At 42.3% G+C, this 19,974-nt stretch overlaps 1 protein-coding gene across 4 annotated transcripts in view; it reads right to left on the bottom strand.

Annotated features, from left to right (window-relative positions):
• Positions 1-2,981: 2,981 nt before the first annotated feature.
• SHC3 (SHC adaptor protein 3) overlaps positions 2,982-19,974 on the bottom strand; it is a 91,913-nt gene continuing 74,920 nt past the window's right edge. For all 4 annotated transcript variants that reach the window (XM_048850313.2, XM_048850312.2, XM_048850314.2 and 1 more), the window contains 3 exons: positions 19,184-19,378; positions 18,145-18,440; positions 2,982-13,943 (listed from right to left, as the gene is read on the bottom strand). In XM_048850313.2, coding sequence (XP_048706270.1) covers positions 13,815-13,943; positions 18,145-18,440; positions 19,184-19,378 — 620 coding nt within the window. In that variant the 3' untranslated portion in view covers positions 2,982-13,814. The remainder of the gene's footprint in view (positions 13,944-18,144; positions 18,441-19,183; positions 19,379-19,974) is intronic.

Raw genomic sequence — 19,974 nt, 5'->3', positions numbered from 1 at the left:
GCACTAAGAGCCTCTCCACACCCGTGACTTTAACTGCTAGAGCTCAGAGCTCCTTCGCAGTGGGCAGTCAGGATTGACTGACAGGCGCCCCAAGAGTTTGCCCCGTGGAGGCGGCACAACTCAACGCTAGGCTCTTAGTACTCTCACCTAATGGCCAGGCTTTATAGCCAAAACGAGGTTCTTTTTTTTGAGGTTCTTTAATTGTGTTGGCTGCTTTACAGTAAACCAGAGAAACAAGTCAGGCTTATGCACAAATGGTTACCAAAATTTATTAAACTAGATTCTAATCATGTGGTTACAAAATTGCTAGTGCCTACTTACTTAAATGTAGAGATGTTACACACACAAACAAGTTACAAAACTGAAGCCACAATCCCAAAGAAAGAAAATAAAGTATAGAGCTCTATTTCAAAATATGTGTACACTAAAGATAGGAGATCAGGTGTGGGTGCTTCTTACCCTCCTTGCATCTCTCGATTCCAGCGGTGCCAAGCCAGGATCGGTCACTCAATTCCGCGGAAAGACGAATAAGGGACAAGGCTTAGGGACCCTCTTAGCTGCAGAAGCCTTGGGAGGCAGTCACTTATCTGACCAGCAGATAGATAGTGAAAAGCACTCAAAAATCATGGTGCTGTAGGTCCCATACTTATACCTCTGTACTCCTTTATTCCCTTTCTCCTTTCTTATGCCAAATTGGGGCTGGTCTGTCTGGGCGATGATGCCAGCTCTCGCAAGAGTAGTTTACACTTGCAAGGGAGAGAAACAATAAGTGTCGACTACTGGACATTCCTTTTATCAGGGTAAATATTTTCCCACCTAGGATGTTGGGGTGTGTGCATCACGCTATTTAGTAGGGGCTAAGAGCCATGTCTGTCACAGCTTCTCTGTCTGCTGTGAGCCTAATCGTTGTATATGTTCCCAGAGGCACATTGGAGCAGCACACCTGGGCTTCTCACAGCTTCAAAGGCTGTGCTGGAATTTATGTTAAGTGCCCTGTTGTTTTGGCTCCCTTGTGTTCCCAGCAATGCTTGTCTGAGAGGGGGGGCTGGCTGGCTGTCTGGCTACAGGTGGGGAGTGCTTTTTTCAAGCACCCCCCCCCACACACACACACTTTTCTGTTCATGTCCCTCCAGCAGATCCACTGCCGGGAACCGCCAATTTCCAGGGCGGGGAGCTTCCACCAGCTCCCCCCTTCCCTTTTCATCCAGGTCCCTCCAGCAATTCCCTTGCTGGTACCTTTCCAACCACCCCCGGTTAAGGTGGACGCTAATGATGGGGGGGTTGGCTCCCGGCTTTACCAATCAGAGGAGTCCCCAACTGCCCCCGGCTTGCTCAGTTACCAAGCACCTCTTCTTAATTCCTTTTCCAAGCCATTTATCCGTTCTTTTGTGCCTTAAATTATGGAGTTCCTGAACTGAAGATCCGCTATACACTTAAATAAAGAGTTGTGATATATGGCCTACCGCCCATCATGCTGTGCATGAACAGAGCCCACCTGAACCTGCTGCGAGGAAGGCAAAAAATCCCCACTGTACCTGGCCATTATGTTGGTGAGGGAAAAATTCCTTCCCAGTCCCCCTTAACAGGGCAGCTAGCGTAATGCCCACAGCAGATATAGCTAATTACCTGGCATATTTCTGACCTAAATAGGGAGGGAGGATGGGTGCTACCTAGCCTGTTCGGAGTGATGAGGGGAGTCCAGGCCCAGGCTGACCTTTTTAAACCCCTCATTCCTAGGTGGTGAGTCATCCAGCACACGGACTGCTTTTCCAGCAGTTTTACATCTCCCCTCCTCCCCAGAAGCCAGAAAGCATTGGCTCTCTTCTCATAGCCAGCCAGACATGCTCCCCCTTGCTTAAAGCGCAGGGCAGTGAAACTCACCCCATGCCTCAAGTTAAGAATGGTATGTGTGTGTCTCCATACTTAGATCTGAAATAAGAATGAAAATACGTGCAGTAGAACCTCAGTTACAAAAACCTCGGGAATGGAGATTGTTAATAAGTCTGAAATGTTTGTAACTCTGAACAAAACATTACGGTTGTTCTTTCAAAAGTTTACAACTGAACATTGACTTAATACAGCTTTGAAACTTTACCATGCAGAAGAAAAATGCTGCTTTCCCTTTATTTTTCTTAGTAGTTTACATTTAAACACAGAACTATACTGTATTTGCTTCTTTTTTTTTTTTGGCTCTGCTACTGCCTGATTGTGTACTTCAGGTTCCAAATGAGGTGTGTGGTTGACTGGTCAATTTGTAACTCTAGTATTCATAACTCTGAGGTTCTACTGTCATAGCCAAAGCCCACATACATGTCCATAAGCCTGAGCTTAAATGCCCCATTCCATTCTAAGAAACTATTTGAGTTAGCCCAATTTACAAGCTATGTAAGCCATTCAACTGTTTGGGGCCTCATGGTTCTGGGTTGACATGGCAACCTTCCACCCAACCCTGATCTCTCCCCTTCATTCTGGAAGTGGATTCCAATGGAGAGGAAACTCATCATTCGAATTCACTTCCTGCAGCTCAGCACTGTGCTCATTTTAAAGCTAGCTACTCAGTTTGTGCATGCCTGTGCAATAGCCAATATTACAATATATGAGGCAGTTATACACAAATGGATAAATCTAGCTCTGTTCTTCATGGGAACTCAGAGCACTGCCCACTGCAGAACCAGCATGGCTCTACTGTAGAAAGGGGAGCCTGGATTTAGAAAGCCCACCTGGCAGTGCAAACACAATGGGGATTGAGGGGCAGGGAAACTAGGGGATTGACAGTGATGATGGGACTACAGGTGCTGTGGAGGGTATCCATCCTTGATTCTTTCACCACAAACACCAAAGAATATCTTAGAATGCAGCCCAAATAACTGGTTCTGCACTGGGCCAAAAGTTGCACTTATGTGGGATCAGAATCAGACCCTCAGTCTAGCTGATTTGTTGTACATAGAGGAAAAGACACAAAAGAAATACACGCTTCACACTCATTATTTCAGAGCCTTTATTTTTGTTCCAGACTACAAAAGAAACCACCTAAGGAAAAGAGCTTTCACAAGAGTTTTTATTGCCAACAGTCTTACAGCGTTACAGTATTTTAAAATCATTAAATACATTAAACTTTTTAGAAAACTTTTTTTTAAATCTCAAACCTTTGAACCAAAGTTATGATGTAGCAGTCACCTTTCAAAGAAATGGAACAAGCGTGTGTGTTTGTGTAGAAAACTTAGTTAAATTATAAAAGTCATGTCTGAAAGCACTGTGTCTACACAAATACAATGTCAACCAAATATGACAGGCTCTGACTCTGTTGCAGTCAAAGGGAGTTTGGCCTCTGATTTCAGTGGGAACAAGCTCAGATCCTTAGTAATTAAGTTAAATGCTCTAAGGGTTTGCTACACAAGCAGAATTATGCTATTTCATAATAAAGGCACATTTCCCAGTAACCAATTGTAATTAGAAGTGAAGCATTGCCTAAAAGTTCATTATTTTCACCTGCCATAACAATAAAAATTAAAACAAATAATGTTCACGCAACTCCATCTGCTATCATAAAATCCACAAAGCTATGAAATCCTGAGAGGGGTTGATCAACTCTCACTGGACCATATTCTTTGAGCTGAATTCCACCAGTGCAAACCTGGTGTAGCATCACTTAATTTAATGGACTACATGGGATTTACACTGATGTAATCAGAGCACAATTTCATCCATTGACTTCAGCTGGAGCTGTAGGTTCAGCCTCTCTCAGGAGCCTGGACAGTCCTTTCCAGTGGTAAACCCCATGGAAGCAGGTTAAATTGGAAGAGAACTCAAAGGAGAGTTTTCTCTGAGTTTTGCCAGTACCGTTTGCCCAGTCACAGAATGAGCTGAGCTGTGGGGCCTGCCCACAAACCTAAGGATTCCCCTAGCATCTACATTAGTGCTGCCTCCACTGTTTGTAAAGCTCCAGTTCCCCATCCACACTCCCTAGGGGCTATGGCAGCAAGGAGCATCCCTGGCCACAGCTACTTCTGACCTCCCCTTAAAGAGGGAAATTCTACAAGGAAGCTAATACAAGGTACTGCCTTTCTCAAGTAATCTGTGGGATAAGAGGGAGGCTGGGTTGATGTGCATCAGCCCAGCCTCCCACTGATCCAACATGGGGCTGCCCACTCCCCACCCCACAAGCACACCCAATCAGTGCCCTTCCTCCTCCATGAATGCCAACCCTCAGAGTGCTGTCCATCATGTCCAAGGACGGAACAGGATGTTACTGTAGAGTTGGCTAACCCACCAACTCCATCCTTTTGCAGACGAGAGAGGAAAATCTCGGCACACAGACCAGGATATTATCTGGCCCAGAATCAGGACATATAGCAGCAATTATCTGTGTTATGAAAATGGTAACTGGCAAAATCTTATTAATGGGGTTTGTTTCAGTTCTCACATGGATTCTTGTAGATCAACAATAACTCTGTTGGAGCAAATGAAACTACTCCAGTGTAACTGCGGCCAACTCATAACACATTATTTGGCCCTAACTGTCATTTTATTTCCCTAGCATGTTGTAATCTAAAATAATTGGGGTCAAACTCCACCTACTCTGCTGACATGAGCAGTTCATTGACATCACTCACTTCCTCAGTGAAGTAAGTCCTGTAGAATTTGGCCATGGTTCACACTGGGCCTGATTCTGATCTCACTGTTTCTGCTCTAAATCAGGAATGACTTCAATGAAGTAAAAAATGAGTTAAACTAGTGAGTGGAAGGGGGATAAGAATCAGGCCCACTGCCTACATTTAGAGTTTGTCTGTATGCCGTGGCCAAGTTCTCCAGAGGGGTGTGATTTGTAGAGTGGTCTAATCGTCTGTGCTCTTACTACCCCATATAGGTTGTGCTGGCACAAACTGAAAGGCACCTAGTTAATCAGCTACCTTTTAGTTCATGCCAGAAGAGTCTACATGGGGCAGTTAGAGCGCCACATGTTACAGCACTCCACTATTTGCTGTTCCTCTCTAGGGTGCTTTGTTGTGCCATGTAGACAAGTCCTTAGATCTGATAAAAGTAGTGGTGAGTTCATTACTTCCTGCACAAGCTGGAAAATCAAAAATGGGCTAAGTGACTAAATTCCGTGGCTGAAGGATTTCCTAAGAGTCGATTCAGCTCTAAAAACAAAGTGGACACTAGCAGTGGACTAGCAAAAATCTTGGGACATAGTAGAACATTTCATAATAGATTTCATTTTGAACTCACAAAAGTTCCAGGGACAATAAACAACCACAGTATTTCCACACACCACTCATCTTTACAGAGAGACCAGTTTGTACAATTCTCAATCAAAAATGTTTCTAAAAAGTAATAAATTTTGAATGTACTTTTGAAAAAAAAAAATTACTGCAGTAAGTTTTTTTTAAAAAAATTCATGACTGAAAGGAACATATTCATCTTCCAAAAAAACTCAGCTTGTGCCAGGCTTTAAGTTATGTTTGGACTAGAGAACTTCACTTGGAACAGAAGACATTACTACACAAATCTAGTCACACGGGAAAAAAATCTATTTCCCATACCAACTATATTCATTATTTTTTGTTAGTTTATAATGCATTTTCATTGGTTTATAATGAAATTTTTCCTGGGTGTTGTTTTTTTTTATAACCTCACTGAAGATAGAGGAGGAACTGGGGGAGAAAGTTGTAGAATAGATCTTCATGTTAGGCATGAACACATTTCAAATTTAGCCATTGTATTTCTTAATTTTGAGGTATCACAAGTGTGAGAGTCAAATATATGATTTAGTGAACAGTTCCCCCTACTTTGATCAGCAGCAAGGTAAGTAACCTTCACAAAACTCTAACTGGAAAAATATGTGAAGTAAAAACTCAATATTGTTGGTAAGTGTTTGAGGTGAGCTCTTTTATTTCGTATTCCTGGTGTGGGATTTTCAAAAGCATTGAGCATTGGCCTAACTCTGCTCCCAGTAAAATCAATGGGAGTTTGACTTTAGTGACAGCAGAGTTGGGTGAAGGCTGCACATGTTTGAAAATTCCACCTTAGTGTACAGCATTGTTTATATATATTTACACTTACTGTACATATTTGGTTCTATTCGCTGCATCAAGTAGACAGTGGAGTCCAGATCCTTAAAGGTATTTAAGTGTGTAACTAGTTGGACAGCTAAATACCTTTGAGGGTCTCTGCCTTGATGCCCTGGACAAAAGTTTGGAACATGGATTTGTAACTAAATGTTATTAAACAGTCACAAGTTGCAAAGTCCTGATATAAAGCTGCAAATTGCCTGGACGCTGCAAAAATGTGCCAGCTTTAAAATGGGGCATTTATTACTTACAAATATATAAATATGTATAAATTCCATTACGAATAAATTGAAGCTAGCATCTGGCATTTTGTCTGCCAGCAATAATTGTACAAGGGTATAAATATTTATTAATTCTCCTCTCCTAACTGCATAGCAGGGAACCTGGAGACTATCATGCTAAGAAATAGGAGACTACCATTCCATGAGGGGAATAAATAATAAACCCCAGACACAGAACATATAAAACTGGCAGGTGATACCTGCCAGATTTCTAGTACATACCTACATCTTCTTCGTGCACTGCTTTATTTTCTATTCATACCTTGTAGCCCTTGTTCAGTCCTAAATTGCAATCTCCCATAGAAAACCTATATGAGAGGGCCACGCAACCCCCTGATAGGACACTTATGGAGTTTCCTTCTAATACTCTCCTCAGAGAGGAAAGGTCTGGGGGCTGTAGAAGAGGCAAAAGTCATGGGCCTACAAACCTACAGGCTGATTCCATTGATTTCAATGGGCTTTGGCTCAGCCATCCCAGGAAAAATGGCACCATTGGCTGTTTCCCATGCAGCTCCTTAACACAAACCCTAGGACAGATGCCGTAGAAGTTAGTGCTGCTTGGGACAGCATTAACTCCCATTGGTGGTATCTGTGTGGTCTGCAGGACAGCATGCTGTGGAATTCTGATGGTCTCCGCCCTCTCCTGCGCCACACACCATCACCTGACCTACAAAGTTTCAGCTCTGCTGAGGGTCTTCCCCAGGCAAGGAGACAGAATGCCGTGGAAGCTGGGTCTCCCTCTGTGCTCTCCACCCAGATATGGCCAGCCTAGCTCTCCCATGCTTGCATTATTGAAGATGAGCACAGGAGTACTTTTTTGGGCAGAACACCCATTGAAGTCAGGAGCTAATGGTATTTTTTTCTTTGTGCCATCTACATGATTGAAATTTCTGCAGCAACCAAAATGTCTGATTGAAACTTCGGAAACAAGGCTGAAATTCAGCTGCCAGAACTAATAAGGGCAACTTCACTGAAAATTTTGCATTGATTTCAACCAAATAACGACTCTTGCACACCTACAGTAAAATTAATGTGAAACGTTTGGTTTACTTAAGAGTTAGTAACGTGGCCCTAAGGCATGTCTATTGCACATGGTTCGCACAATTGTAACATAAATGAAAACCAAACTGATGGGCAGATTCTAGCTGTCCTCACACATAATTTGGAATGCGTCTAGACAATAGGCCTGTTACTGCAAGGTACCCGTAGCTTCCTACATAGTTCTGAACATCCTCAACTACCCCTTAGGAAGAAACTGAGGACACTCCAGTGTTGCAATACTCATGGTTTTATCATGTGTCTCACAAATTTGGCTCTCTTTTGTTTGTTTTTGTTTTTGTAAAATCCCAGCTCCTTGAATCATGGGATGATGTGCTAATCTCATCTTTCATTCTAAAAAGTAGACTTTTTAGAGGGGAGGGGGAGCTTGAAAACATGAAACCTAAAGCCTGAGACACCAGAAAGAAAAAAAAACCCACAATTATGATTTTTTAAAAATCTCATAATTTTAAGCCCATATCCTGATTTTTTGGGCCTGACTCATAATTTTTGAATGTTTGGGGCTGGAAACACTTCACAGGATTGAACTCTCCCCATCATGAAAGGTTTAATCGTGCCTCCCTCCACAGAAGTCATGAGCAAACTGCTCGCTGATTTTAATGAGAGCAGGACTGGGCCCTGCATTCATCTATTTATATCCTTATTCTGTTATTTTCACATACAGGACCAAATCCAATGAGCAGCAACAAGAGCAGGTGATGGATCACACAAGGATCCATTCCAGCAGCTGGGAATCACCATAGCTCAGGCCCCCCCTTTTCTCTAGTAATTCTCCCTACCCCAGTACTACCTCACCAAGGGAAATTGTGAGCTGGGCAGATTTGCCAAGTTTCCAGCTTCTTCATGCCACTAAAGCTGCTCAAAGTAGCTTAATTATAGTGGAAGATGTAGCCCATGAAACATATTCTTGAGAATTCAGTAAAAGCACCCCATCATTCTGTGTCTCCTTGCCACCTATCTGAAGGCTGATTTTCAAAGCATGTGTTAAAGCTTTCAGAGGGCCTATTTACAATTTCAGAAAATAAAGTAAAGGTTGTGTTCGTGTGCAATTACAATTACATGGTTACAATATTCCTGCAAATCTCTCATGTTTTCACTGTACCCATTTGATCTAAAAAACGGTAAGTTAGGAAAAGGGTCTGTTACATACAGCTGATTGATTGCCAGTTTATGAAGACTACAACTGGGACAACGCAAAAGATTCTTTTACAAGTTTATTTTAATACGTTTAAAATGCTTTCATTCATGCACCATCTCCTGTCACTTTATTCTGTGGGCCAAATTTCCAAAGGTATTTAGGTAGCTAAGGATGCAGATAGACACCTAATGGGATTTTCAAAATCACCTAAGCAGGTGCCTAGCTCTGCAATCATGTATGCTTTTAAGTACCACAGAAGCCGCTCTTCTCCCTGTGTTGTAGCACGCTAAAAGTCTCCTGTGAGATGGCTGGAAGTAGGTGGGGCCTGATTCTCCTTAGCCTTACAACTTTTGCAATCATCTTACACTTGTGCAAAGTACCAAGTGCAAAGTGTTGCGGTTTCATGCAAAGTCCTTAAGACCTAAAGAAGGAAATGTTGAGACACCGGTGCATTTTAAATAAAGTGAAATAAATGTGTAAAAATCTTTTAGTGTCCCAGCTGTAGTAATAATAAACAAACATGTAAAAATGGATTGCTATTCAGTTGTTTTGAGGGAAAAGACTGTTTTTAAAAAAGCTAAATAAACTAGAAATCTGAACTTCAAACATTTACTCAGATGATTAGTGTTCGTTTATGCAAGTAGTCTCCATGCATTATCTCCTGTGTGCTACTGACATAACTAAGGGCAAGTCTACACTACAGTGCTACATCAGTGCGGCTGCACTGATGCTGTAGTGTGTCTGGTGAAGATGCACTATGCTGACAGTAGAGCGCTCTCCTGTCAGCATAATTACTGCACCTCGGCAAGAAGCTATGTCGGCAGGAGAGCATCTCCCACTGACATAGTGCTGGTGTGGACAGTGCAAAACTTGCATCGCTTGGGGGTGAGAGGGCTTTTTCACACCCCTGAGCGATGTAAATTAGATCAACTTAAGCCAGGGGTTCTCAATCTTCATTGCACCCTTCTGACAACAGAAATTACTCACGACCCCAGGACCAAAGCCTGAGCCCAAACAAGCCCCACCGCCCTGGTGGAGGGGGGGGGGGGCTGCAACCTGAACTCTGCTGCCCAGGACTGAAGTCCTAGGGCTTTGGCTTTAGCCCTGGGCAGTGGGGCTTGGGCTTCAGCAAGTCTAAGCCAGCCCGGCGATCCCATTCAAAGGGAATGACAACCCACTTTGGGGTCCCGACCTGCAGTTTGGGAACCGCTGACTTAAGTGGTATTGTAGACCTGCCCTAAAAGTTTGCAGGATTGGGGTCCATGTTTTTCCTTTCAAATTGTGTACAAACAACTTTAGTTTTGATAGTTAGTTACACTCTGTTATAGCAGAATAAGCCAAACAGAATTGCTAGCTAAATTCTAACTAAATCCCTCAGGAAATTTTGACATTTCACAATAAGTTTCCATTCTGCATCAAACGGAAAGTCAAAATAGCAAAAAGTGTCATGGAACAAAAATTTTTGAAAAGATTTGAATTGGAAATGTTGAAACAGATAATTTCGACACTTTAATATAAATGAAACAAATCAACATTTGAAATGGCATTTTTAGTTTCAAACCAACATTTCATTCTGACACGTCAACTCAAAGTGAATTTTTTTCCCTTTGATTCCTCCAATCATAAATTCAAAAAAACTGTCTAAATCTACATTTTTCTGCAGAAATTTAGACAAAACCACATTTTCTGACAGGAGAATTTTCATCGAGAAAGTTTCAACCATTCTCACTGTTGAATCTTTCCTATGCACGGTGATGCGCAGACCAGAAAGAATCCAGTTTGACTTTCAATCTCAGTTAGAGATTTCAGGGCCACAAATTAGAGACAACATTGTTTTACAAATGAACTCATAAATGTGATATGGAATTATTGAAAGATGATAAAAATAGAACCACAGGCTGTGCCAGATTAAAGCATAGGTACTATCAGGGTCATGTCCCACCTCTTAGAGTGACACAAGGAAGTCAGAATCTCAGCTTTCATTTGATTTTAAAAATAGCCCTCATGAACGCTAAGAAAAGCTTGAAATTGTGACCCAAAGGTAACCAGTGCCTGTCTGAGTCTATACAGAGCCTGAAACAATAACTCTCAGAGATGTGCTTGTTCCATACGTCTTCACTCTGACACTTGCTGCTACCCCAAAGAGGGAACCCATTGGAGGGTGTGTGCGTGGGGCCTTGGATTGCCTTAATTTAGCCCTAACCACAAGATGCAAATTTTACAGAGTCACTTTGCACAGTATAATCACAGAAAAAGCAAAACAAGACTTTTCTTTCCTAAAATCATGGTCACGGCTACCAGATAGGGTGCTACTTAAGTACCTCCATATTTCAGCATTCCGTGTTCCTGCATGGAATAGGGCAGACCTAAGCTGAAGATCTCCATCCATGCCAGTGGGGAGTGTTCTGATGCATCTGACTCCTTTCCTGTGCTCTCTGCTCTCACCCAAACCTACTGTTCTGTGCAGAGGAGATGGGAACTGAAGCAAACAGCTATATCATCACAGCAAGGAGGAGAAGGAAAAGATGCTGCCATAATTCCCTGCCTACTACGAGGCATAAAGAAGAACTGATTCCTCCCACAGATAAGGAAGGGGTGAGGAAAGAAAATTTGGGTGTGGTCTGATGCAGAGAAGCTGCAACAACAGCTGCACGGGGAAGTGCTTGTGATAATCAGCCTCTGCAGCCTAGATGTAAAGATGTGTCAGGAAGTGATTAGTGGGGATCCAAGAGAGAAGCCAGATGAGTAACTTAGTGTGAGACACCAGCTAGGGTGCGTCTTGAATGGCTGAAAGAGTTCCAGGAAGGGATCAACATAGGCTGGGAAGTTTCAGGTAGACAGCATGGGTGAAAGTAACTAAAAGGACTTACCAGTACTCCGGATTCCTGAGCAGGGGGGCATGGCCTCAACTGGAAGAGGCATGGCCTCAACCGGAAGAGGCAGGGCCTTTAAATACCCGGGCCCTTTAAATCAAGATTTAAAGGCCCCAGGGCTCCAGCTGCGGCTGGAAGCCCCCAGGCCTTTAAATCACCCCCGGAGCTCCCAGCTGCAGAAGCAGCTGGGAGCCCCAGGGCTCAGGGGCGATTTAAAGGGCCCCGGGCTCCGGCCACCACTACCGCAGCAGAGCTCCGGGCCCTTTAAATCACCACTGGAGCCCTGCTGCTGCTACCCTGGGGCTCCAGCAGCAGGGTTTGGGCGGTGCTCTAAAGGGCCCGGGGCTCCAGCCACTGCGGGGAGCCCTGGGCCCTTTAAAGCGCCAGCCTGGTGAAGCCGGTCCAGTCCGGCACGGCGTACTGGCTCTTGCCAGTATGTCATACTGGACCGTACAGGCTTACTTTCACCTCTGGTAGACAGGGAAATAGGGGCTAGTTGTGGGAATGCATTGGGAAGTGAAACATGCTGAGATGGGGAGATTAGAGGTGAAAATGTAATTTTAAATTCTCAAAAATCTTTGAAAGTCAGTTCTTCCTCTGATAGCTCTTTTCAGGTAGTGAGCTCTAAACCAGCTGTGGGATTCCTTTTCGAAATTAGAGATTAATCCTAAACAAACTTGCAAAGTAATGTCCTTTGCGTAGTCCATGGCACAAGGAGGACATTATTTGGGAGTTTTAAAACTGCCATCCTAGGAATGGATTCTAAAGCAAATCCTGAAGTCAACTTGGCCCCATTTCAGCAAAATACTTAGGCACATGTCTAACTTTAAGGACATGACAGGTCCTATTGACTTCAACTGAACTAATATACTTGAGGGTAGACATACGTGTAAGTACCTTCCTTAATCAGGGCCTTTATTAATCAAATCCTGAAACTTGGTTTGAATTTCTGACTTAGAAATACTGAAGTTTAAATTTTGCTCTCAGTTACAGCAGTGCAACCTTCACTGAAGTCTATGGGAGTTGCATCCATTAACAGAGAGCTGAATTTGGCCCTCAGTTAGATATGTATAACTGAAAGACAAAGTCCATTCCAAAAGAAAGGCAAATTAATGAAGTGTGTGTGTGTTGGACAGAATGCACTTTTCAATGTACACGCCCCAATACCAAATGTTAATGAAATACCTGCTAAAAAGCAACTTAATGTATATCAGTTTTTTCCACACTGCTCATTAGAGACAACCAATACATCTATAAAAACAATCACTTGCTAAAGGTTAACTTGAAGCTGTACCTTAGGGAGAGACACACAAAAACTAAGTGAATCCAAGTTAGATCATTTAAATGGACTAACATTCTAGGTATTCATTTTTGTCATTGTTCTATGAGAAAAATTTTTTTTCAGCCATGTCTTTGACCAAAGCATCTTGCACCAAATATATTAAAAAAAGCAACCAGTTTGAACCCTTTTAGTCAATGTATGACATCTCATTGGTGACTGGCAGTCAAAAACAATTAATTCTTTAGCACAAGAAGTGAACTATTTGTAAATAATCTTAGTGTTGAATTTAATAAATCAAAGCTGCAGAATATTAGTTCAATAATATTATGGTTAGAAAAATCAAATGCATACACCTTGTACACAGAGATCACACCAAATCATTGTCAAAGCAAGTTACAAATATCTTGAGTAGCATCATATAAGAATTCAAACTGGACATCAGAAAGAGAAAATGCTTTTGAACTCAGTGACACTGAATAATGCTTTTAAAAATTGTTTCAAGCTAAATTTCCTATGTTAGAATACTATTTAATCCCCTCGACTGGTATTTAACCAATGTAATCCGCCTGTGTTCTCACCATAATTGTGCTTATTAGATAAAACTACAAATAAGACTTCTAATATTGTATTCTCAAGGAAATGAGACTGTTGAATTCTATTTTTATCTGAACAATCACAATGGGCATCTTTTTCAGTTAAAAACACATGGCACAGAACATTAGTTCCATACCTTCAACAGACTGACTTGAAAAATATAAATATATTACTGTATTTATATATAATGTATGTATATACAGTGTCAATATTCACATTACAGAATCAGAATAATTTTATTGAAATTATATTTTAAGAAATCTGTCTGTGTTTTTAATCAGACTTATGTCTGCATATAGCAGTAAGAAATTTCAAATGGTACTGTATGGGATGGGGCTTTTTAAAGCTCAAGAAAACATATTGGTGATAGATAGATAGATAGATAGATAGATAGATAGATAGATAGATAGATAGATAGATAGATAGATGTGTGTATTTTTTAATGTACATGTTTCTAGGTTTGCAGTGTCCACTGCAGTGGTTATAGCTTACAAATGCTGAACATGTCACCATGGGTCACTGTTTCCTCTCAGCTGGCTGCTGGAGGCAGAGTTCACTTCCAGCAGAAACTATTGGCAAATTGTTCTCAAGATGATGGTTGATGAGATGGCTTATGCTGTCAAATACACGATCCTTTGTACGAACCTTAAAAGAAGAGCATGGAAAAGTAAAGGCTAAGTACAGACCAATCTTTCCTTTACCATTAAATGAAAGTTAACTGAAAATAAGACAAAATATTTTCCTTTTATATCTGTTTACACGCGCACTCGCGCGCACACACACACACACACACACACATTTTTAAGGGTCTGAGCCTCCTCCCATTAGAGTCAATGGAGGTTTTTCCATCTACAAATTAGTTGTTTTGTCTCCTGCTCCCTCACTTCTCTCCAAACTTCTGTTTTGTCTGCTCTCTTATTGGTCACATTTACTCACTCTGAATAGGCCTTGTTGAAGATTTTCCATCACAACTTACAACATTGACCTTCTGATCAAATTAAACAGTTTGGAGATAGTGTCTGCTCTCTGCAAACATTTTCAATTTTTTGTTGAAAAATTGAAACCAAAACATTTCAAACAAAATCCAAACCTCCTGGGGATAGGCAATTTTTGGCCCAAATTTTTTCATTTGTTGTTGCCAAAAATCTGAAAAATATTTGGGGTTTGGTTTTTCATCAAAAAGTTAAACATGTCTGCTGAAAATGTAGGCAATATTAATGAAATATTTTGGTGTTTGTCAACCAAAAAAAACATTTTTCTGACCAACTGCATTCTGAGTAGACCCCAAGTTGTCTATCACCACATGAGAAGTCTCATTGATTTAAATGAGGTTAATCCCAAAGTAAGGTGTCCCGAGCCCCGCTGCTGGAGCCCCTGGCAGCCAGGACCCCCCCGGGGGCTCCATCGGCGATTTAAAGGGCCTGGAGCTCTGCTGTGGTAGCAGCGGCCAAAGCCCCGGGTCCTTTAAATCGCTGTCGGAGCCCCGGGGTAGCAACAGTGGCCGGGAGCCCCGGGGCTCCCAACTGCCTTCGCAGCTGATAGCTCTGGCAATGATTTAAAGGGCCTGGGGCTCCCAGATGCCACTACCACAGCTGCAGCCCCAGGCCCTTTAAATCTCGATTTAAAGGGCCCGGGGATTTAAAGGCCTCGCCCCTTCCGGTTGAGGCCTCGCCCCCTACTCAGGCATACCAGTAAGTCCTTTAAGTTACTTTCACCCCTGAAGTAGCCACTTCAGCCCCTTCTAGCTAGAGTCTGTCTCTTGCTCTTCCCAGAAGGAACCTTCTAGTCTTCCTATCTGTAGTCCTTTCTTCCCCAGGAGAGGGTCCAGCACTCTCTCAGCACGCTCTATTCTCCAGCTTGGGAGGTCAGCAGGCAAACCCCTCTACTACTCCCCTGGTCCTCAACTTTCTTCAGCCCTCTGCCTCTGGCTTCTAGGCTCAAGCCCTCCCCCATGGTCAAGGTTCTGCTGCAGGAACCTCCTGCTCACTGCCACTCTCTTACCACCTGCAACTCTGCAGTTGCCTCTCACTTTCTGTCAAGCAACAATTCCAGGGCCTCCCACTTGGGGAGTCAAGTTTGAAAAGACCCATCTCTGGCTCAGGGAATCTCCTCCCCAGCCAGCAAGCAGCCACTGGCTTTCCTCCTTTTAAACCTCACACTCAGCATAAGCACAACGGAGTGGGGCTAACTGAACAGAGCTGGCTGACCCAAGCCCTCCTGGCCCTTAAAGAGGCAGGCTACCCTGTTACAGAAATCAGAACCTCCTTCCATCCCTGCACAGGTTACATGGATCTTGAACCCAAATGGGTAGCAGATACCAGGTAAGACATCTCAACTACTCCTCACCTGCAGGAGGTATGTTGGGAAGGGATCCTTGGATCTTCCATCACTTCTTGCTGGCTGGCACTAAGCACAGGGGTGGGACTGGGGGTGAGTGCTGTAATTTGCTAAGTATTCATATAGACCACCAGTAAATTACTACTCCCCCCAGCCCCAGAGCAAGGAGGAAGCAGCATAGCCATTGTGACTCAGAGATGTATTACAAATGGACTCAAGTGAGAGAGGTGATGCAAGGAGATCTTCATGCAGGGAGGGGAGCAGGCTCATGCTGCCTTAAGAGGAAGGAGTGGAGGGATGTGAGGCCAATATCCTGGTCATGCACAGAAGGGAATATGTGGTGCACCCCTGTGTAGCAATGGCCCCATGCTCCCTGCCTACCAGAACTCCAACCAGGACACTGCGTCTCTGCACCAGCCATATTGCAGGCTTGTGCATTAAAGGTATGATAGGACCCTACTACTTAATCCTCATGGCATCCCACTCGAAAGGTAGCTATTTGTATGATAAACCAAAAGGCCCTTCTGCAGGAGTCACAAAACACTGGTAAACTTTCAGTCAGTGAGTCAAAGAGGTTCATATCTCAGAGATTCAGCACTCATTTCCGCTGGCTTGTCGAGGCTGACACAAGCACATGTAACCTCAGGAGTAATCCAGTTATAATGGAAAACATCTTAATAATATTCTTTGACTGCCCTCCTGTGGCAAATACAATGACAGCACGTACAGCAGCCTTCTCTAGTCAAAGCTTTTGTGAATCAAACCCTGCTGGCCTTATGCAAGTTTCTCTGTTGAAGTCAGTAGAAGTAAGGCCCAGTAGGATTGGTCCTTCTGTATGTATACCATATACACTATTTTGTCAGGAACCTGTTGCTCTGATTCTTATTATTTAAACTAGCATTTTACACAGGAATAGAAAGTATTGTATTAAGTGCCAGACGGGTAAGCCACTCAGAACAGGGAACTGAAATATGTTGCTTTCCACCCTCCCATATCAGGTGGAGCCCCTTCACAAACTCACAGATGCATAGATTCCAAAGCCAGAAAGGACCATTGTGATCATCTGTCTGACCTCCTGTGGAACACAGGCCAGAGAACTTCCCCAAAATAATTCCTAGAGCAGATTTTTTAGAAAAACATCCAATCTTGATTTTAAAATGGTCAGTGATGGAGAATCCACCATGACCTTTGGTAAATTGTTCCATTGGTTAATAACTCTCACCTGTTAAAAATGTGCACCTTACTTCCCAGTGAATTTGGCTAGCTTCAACTTCCAGACACTGGATCATGTTATATTTTTCTCTGCCGGACTGAGGAACTCATTATTAAATATTTGCTCTCCATGAAGAGAGTTATAGCCTGCACCCATGTCACCCCTTAACTGTCTTTTTGTTAAGCTAAATAGATTTTGCTCCTTAAGTCTATCATTGTAAGGCATGTTTTCTAATCCTTTAATCATTCTTGAATCTGTTCGCTGAACCCTCTCTAATTTACCAACATCCTTCTTGAATTGTGGACAGCAGAACTGGACACAGTATTCCAGCAGCAGTCGCACCAGTGCCAAATATAACCTTTCTACTCCTTTTTGAGATTCCCTGGTTTATGCATCCAACGATAGCATTAGATCTTTTGCCCCTAGCATTACATTAGGAGTTCATGTTCAGTTGATTATCCACCACAACCCCGAAATCTTTTTCAGAGTCACTGCTTCCCAGAATATAGTCCCCCATTTTGTAGGTATGGCCTTCATTCTTTGTTCCTAGATAGATATAGATATAGATTTAAGTTTAGCTGTATTAAAACATATTATTTCCTTGCACCCAGTTTACCAAGTGATCCAGATCTCTGAATCAATGACCTGTCCTCTTCATTATTTTCCACTCCCCCTATTTTTGTGTCATCTGCTTACTTTTTCAGTGATGGGCAGCTACAAAAATACCAAGGACCAGTTTTCATACCCAGCTCTGGCTACTTTATATTGCTCTGCTGCTAGAAAGCCAATTTAACCTGCTAAGGGAATCCTCAGGTCGCAGAGAGACAGAGTATGCCATTTCTCTCCCAAGCCTGAGTCAGAACCTAGTCCCAGAGAAGGAAGTCACGCCCCTACTCTCTGGAGATCACTTTTATCAGAACAACTGATTGGGGCCTCAGGCAGCTGGGTGGAAATAAGAGCAGTGCAAAGGCTGTTCTAACTAATGCAAGGGACCAGACTGCTCCCCAGACAGCCAAGGGATCTGGGGGCCACAAAAGTAACTTAATACCTTTGACCGCCCCTGTACTGCACTGAGGACTAGACTAGAGGAAGTGGTGTCAGAGCTACCTATCCATGTAGAAATGCTGCAGCCGTTCTTCAGCTAAGCGTCGTGAGTTGAGATTTAAGTTAGGTGATGGGAACCTTACAAATGCCTGTAATAACAAATAAGTGTTATAAATAGGGTTCATTTTCTGGCTTACAGAAAATATATAGAGTCGGACACTTTTTTACTGTCATCCAGGAGTCAATACTTACAGTTCCTTCCGGATCCACTAAAAGAAGATGTTTGGCTTGTCTATTGTGCATACCAGTCAGCACATAGGAGCCTGGATTTGTGGTGCTTTTCCTGACCAGGAAGTCTCCACATTTCTTTAACAGCTGTTCTGCTTCTTTCCTACTCATCTCTCCTTGATACCAAGGCTCTGTATGCAGTTCATCCATTATAGCGCAGTTAGCTGCTCTGGGTAACGGAGGACTAGTACACTCGACCGAGGTAGCCTTATTCAGCGCAGGCCCAGTGGCCTGGTTCTTGAGAGCATCTTCAAAAGGTTCTGGTTACAGGTACAGAAACAAGTGCAAGATCAGTCACAGGTAAACTGCATTACAAAAAAATAAAATTCCAGTCTTTTTAACCCTGGTTTATTTTCTTGTAATAGCCACTTCCATTTATCCTTAAGAAGAACAAACACAGTATGGTGTATTACTAGTTTATATAATATATTAAGAACTTAGAGAACGTTGTTTGTAAACAAATATATTAAAATCAGAGACAATTTTGACATTTTTGGAGTAATTGCTAATGGTCATATATTTGTAGGTAGCTGGTATTTGTATGTTCTGGACAGGACCAGATCTCTCTTATTGTCTGGCCAGTTAGTTAGGAGGAATTCATTTTAAATGAACTGCATAATCTGCATAGTCACTTATATTACACAGATATCTGCTCTCTTTTCAAAACAGAGTATTAATTTAACAAAGATCCCTGATGTTTAATTACATGCTATGATAAGACCATGAGTCTACATCCTAAATTAGGAAAAGAGGTCTAGGTTAGATCAGTGTGATCTAGGTTAGAGCCCAGCCTTCTTCCTAGGGTAGATGCAGGTTAACACCTTTTACCTTGGTTTAGCTTCAAAACTATAAGAACCCATCATTTCAAACTCAGAAAGATATGGATCATGTTCATTAATTCAACCCGTTTTAGGAATGAATAAATGGCAATTCTATTGGTCCAAAATAAAAGACTAATTATGTAAGATCTGTTATTAGAGGTGAGAGTTAAAAGGGAACTCACTCATATCAAACAGATCTTTTCTTGGACTGCTGTCTTTGGTACACTCTTTTGTTCCACTGAATGCACTTTCAGCATCTGCCTGAAGTGCAAGTAGAGCTTCCATGTTTATATGTTGGGTGTTCACATAAGCTGGCACCTCTCCCGTTGGGGTTACCTGAGGCTTCCCTTCTGGCACGCTGTAAATGTCCAAGGACCCTGGAAAATTCAAAAGACTTATTTCCCCTCCCTCTCTTTAACATCGCATTTGGAAGGATAAAGCAGCATTGTTTAGAACAAACATAGGAGGTGCCACTAACCAAAGTGCAGACTCAACAGTCTCTGGAAAGAGAGATGAAAAGACAAACAACAAACAACATGCCTGTCTATTAGAGCTTGGCACATTGGAAAAATCGTTCTCGAATAGTCATTCAAATTCAAAACTGATTTTGATTTGACTGCGTTCATGGTCCTTTTGTCTTCACTTTCTGCCTATTGTTTACTAGCACAAATACAGGAGGAAAGTGAATTTTAAGCCTGACTACTGGCTGTATTTGATTGGAATATTCAAAACTGGGACAGCATTGGTTAGTTACTCATGTCATGCAATCAGAGAACCAACCAACACAGCATCAGTTTTGAAATTTAAATATCAAATATCTGAAACAATACTGCAAACTAGTCAAATGAGGGGAAAATTTCATGAAGACGTGCATAAAAATTCTGAATAATGAATATATTTCAGAATATTATGATTTGTTCATGACATTCACAAAAAGCAAAACAGGAAAATTTTAGAAATCAATTATTTGTTA

This window comes from Caretta caretta, chromosome 5, assembly GCF_965140235.1.
Source record: "Caretta caretta isolate rCarCar2 chromosome 5, rCarCar1.hap1, whole genome shotgun sequence".
NCBI classification, from domain to species: Eukaryota; Metazoa; Chordata; order Testudines; family Cheloniidae; genus Caretta; species Caretta caretta.
Note: the sequence above shows the minus strand (reverse complement) of the source record. Positions and strands in the feature narration are given on the sequence as shown.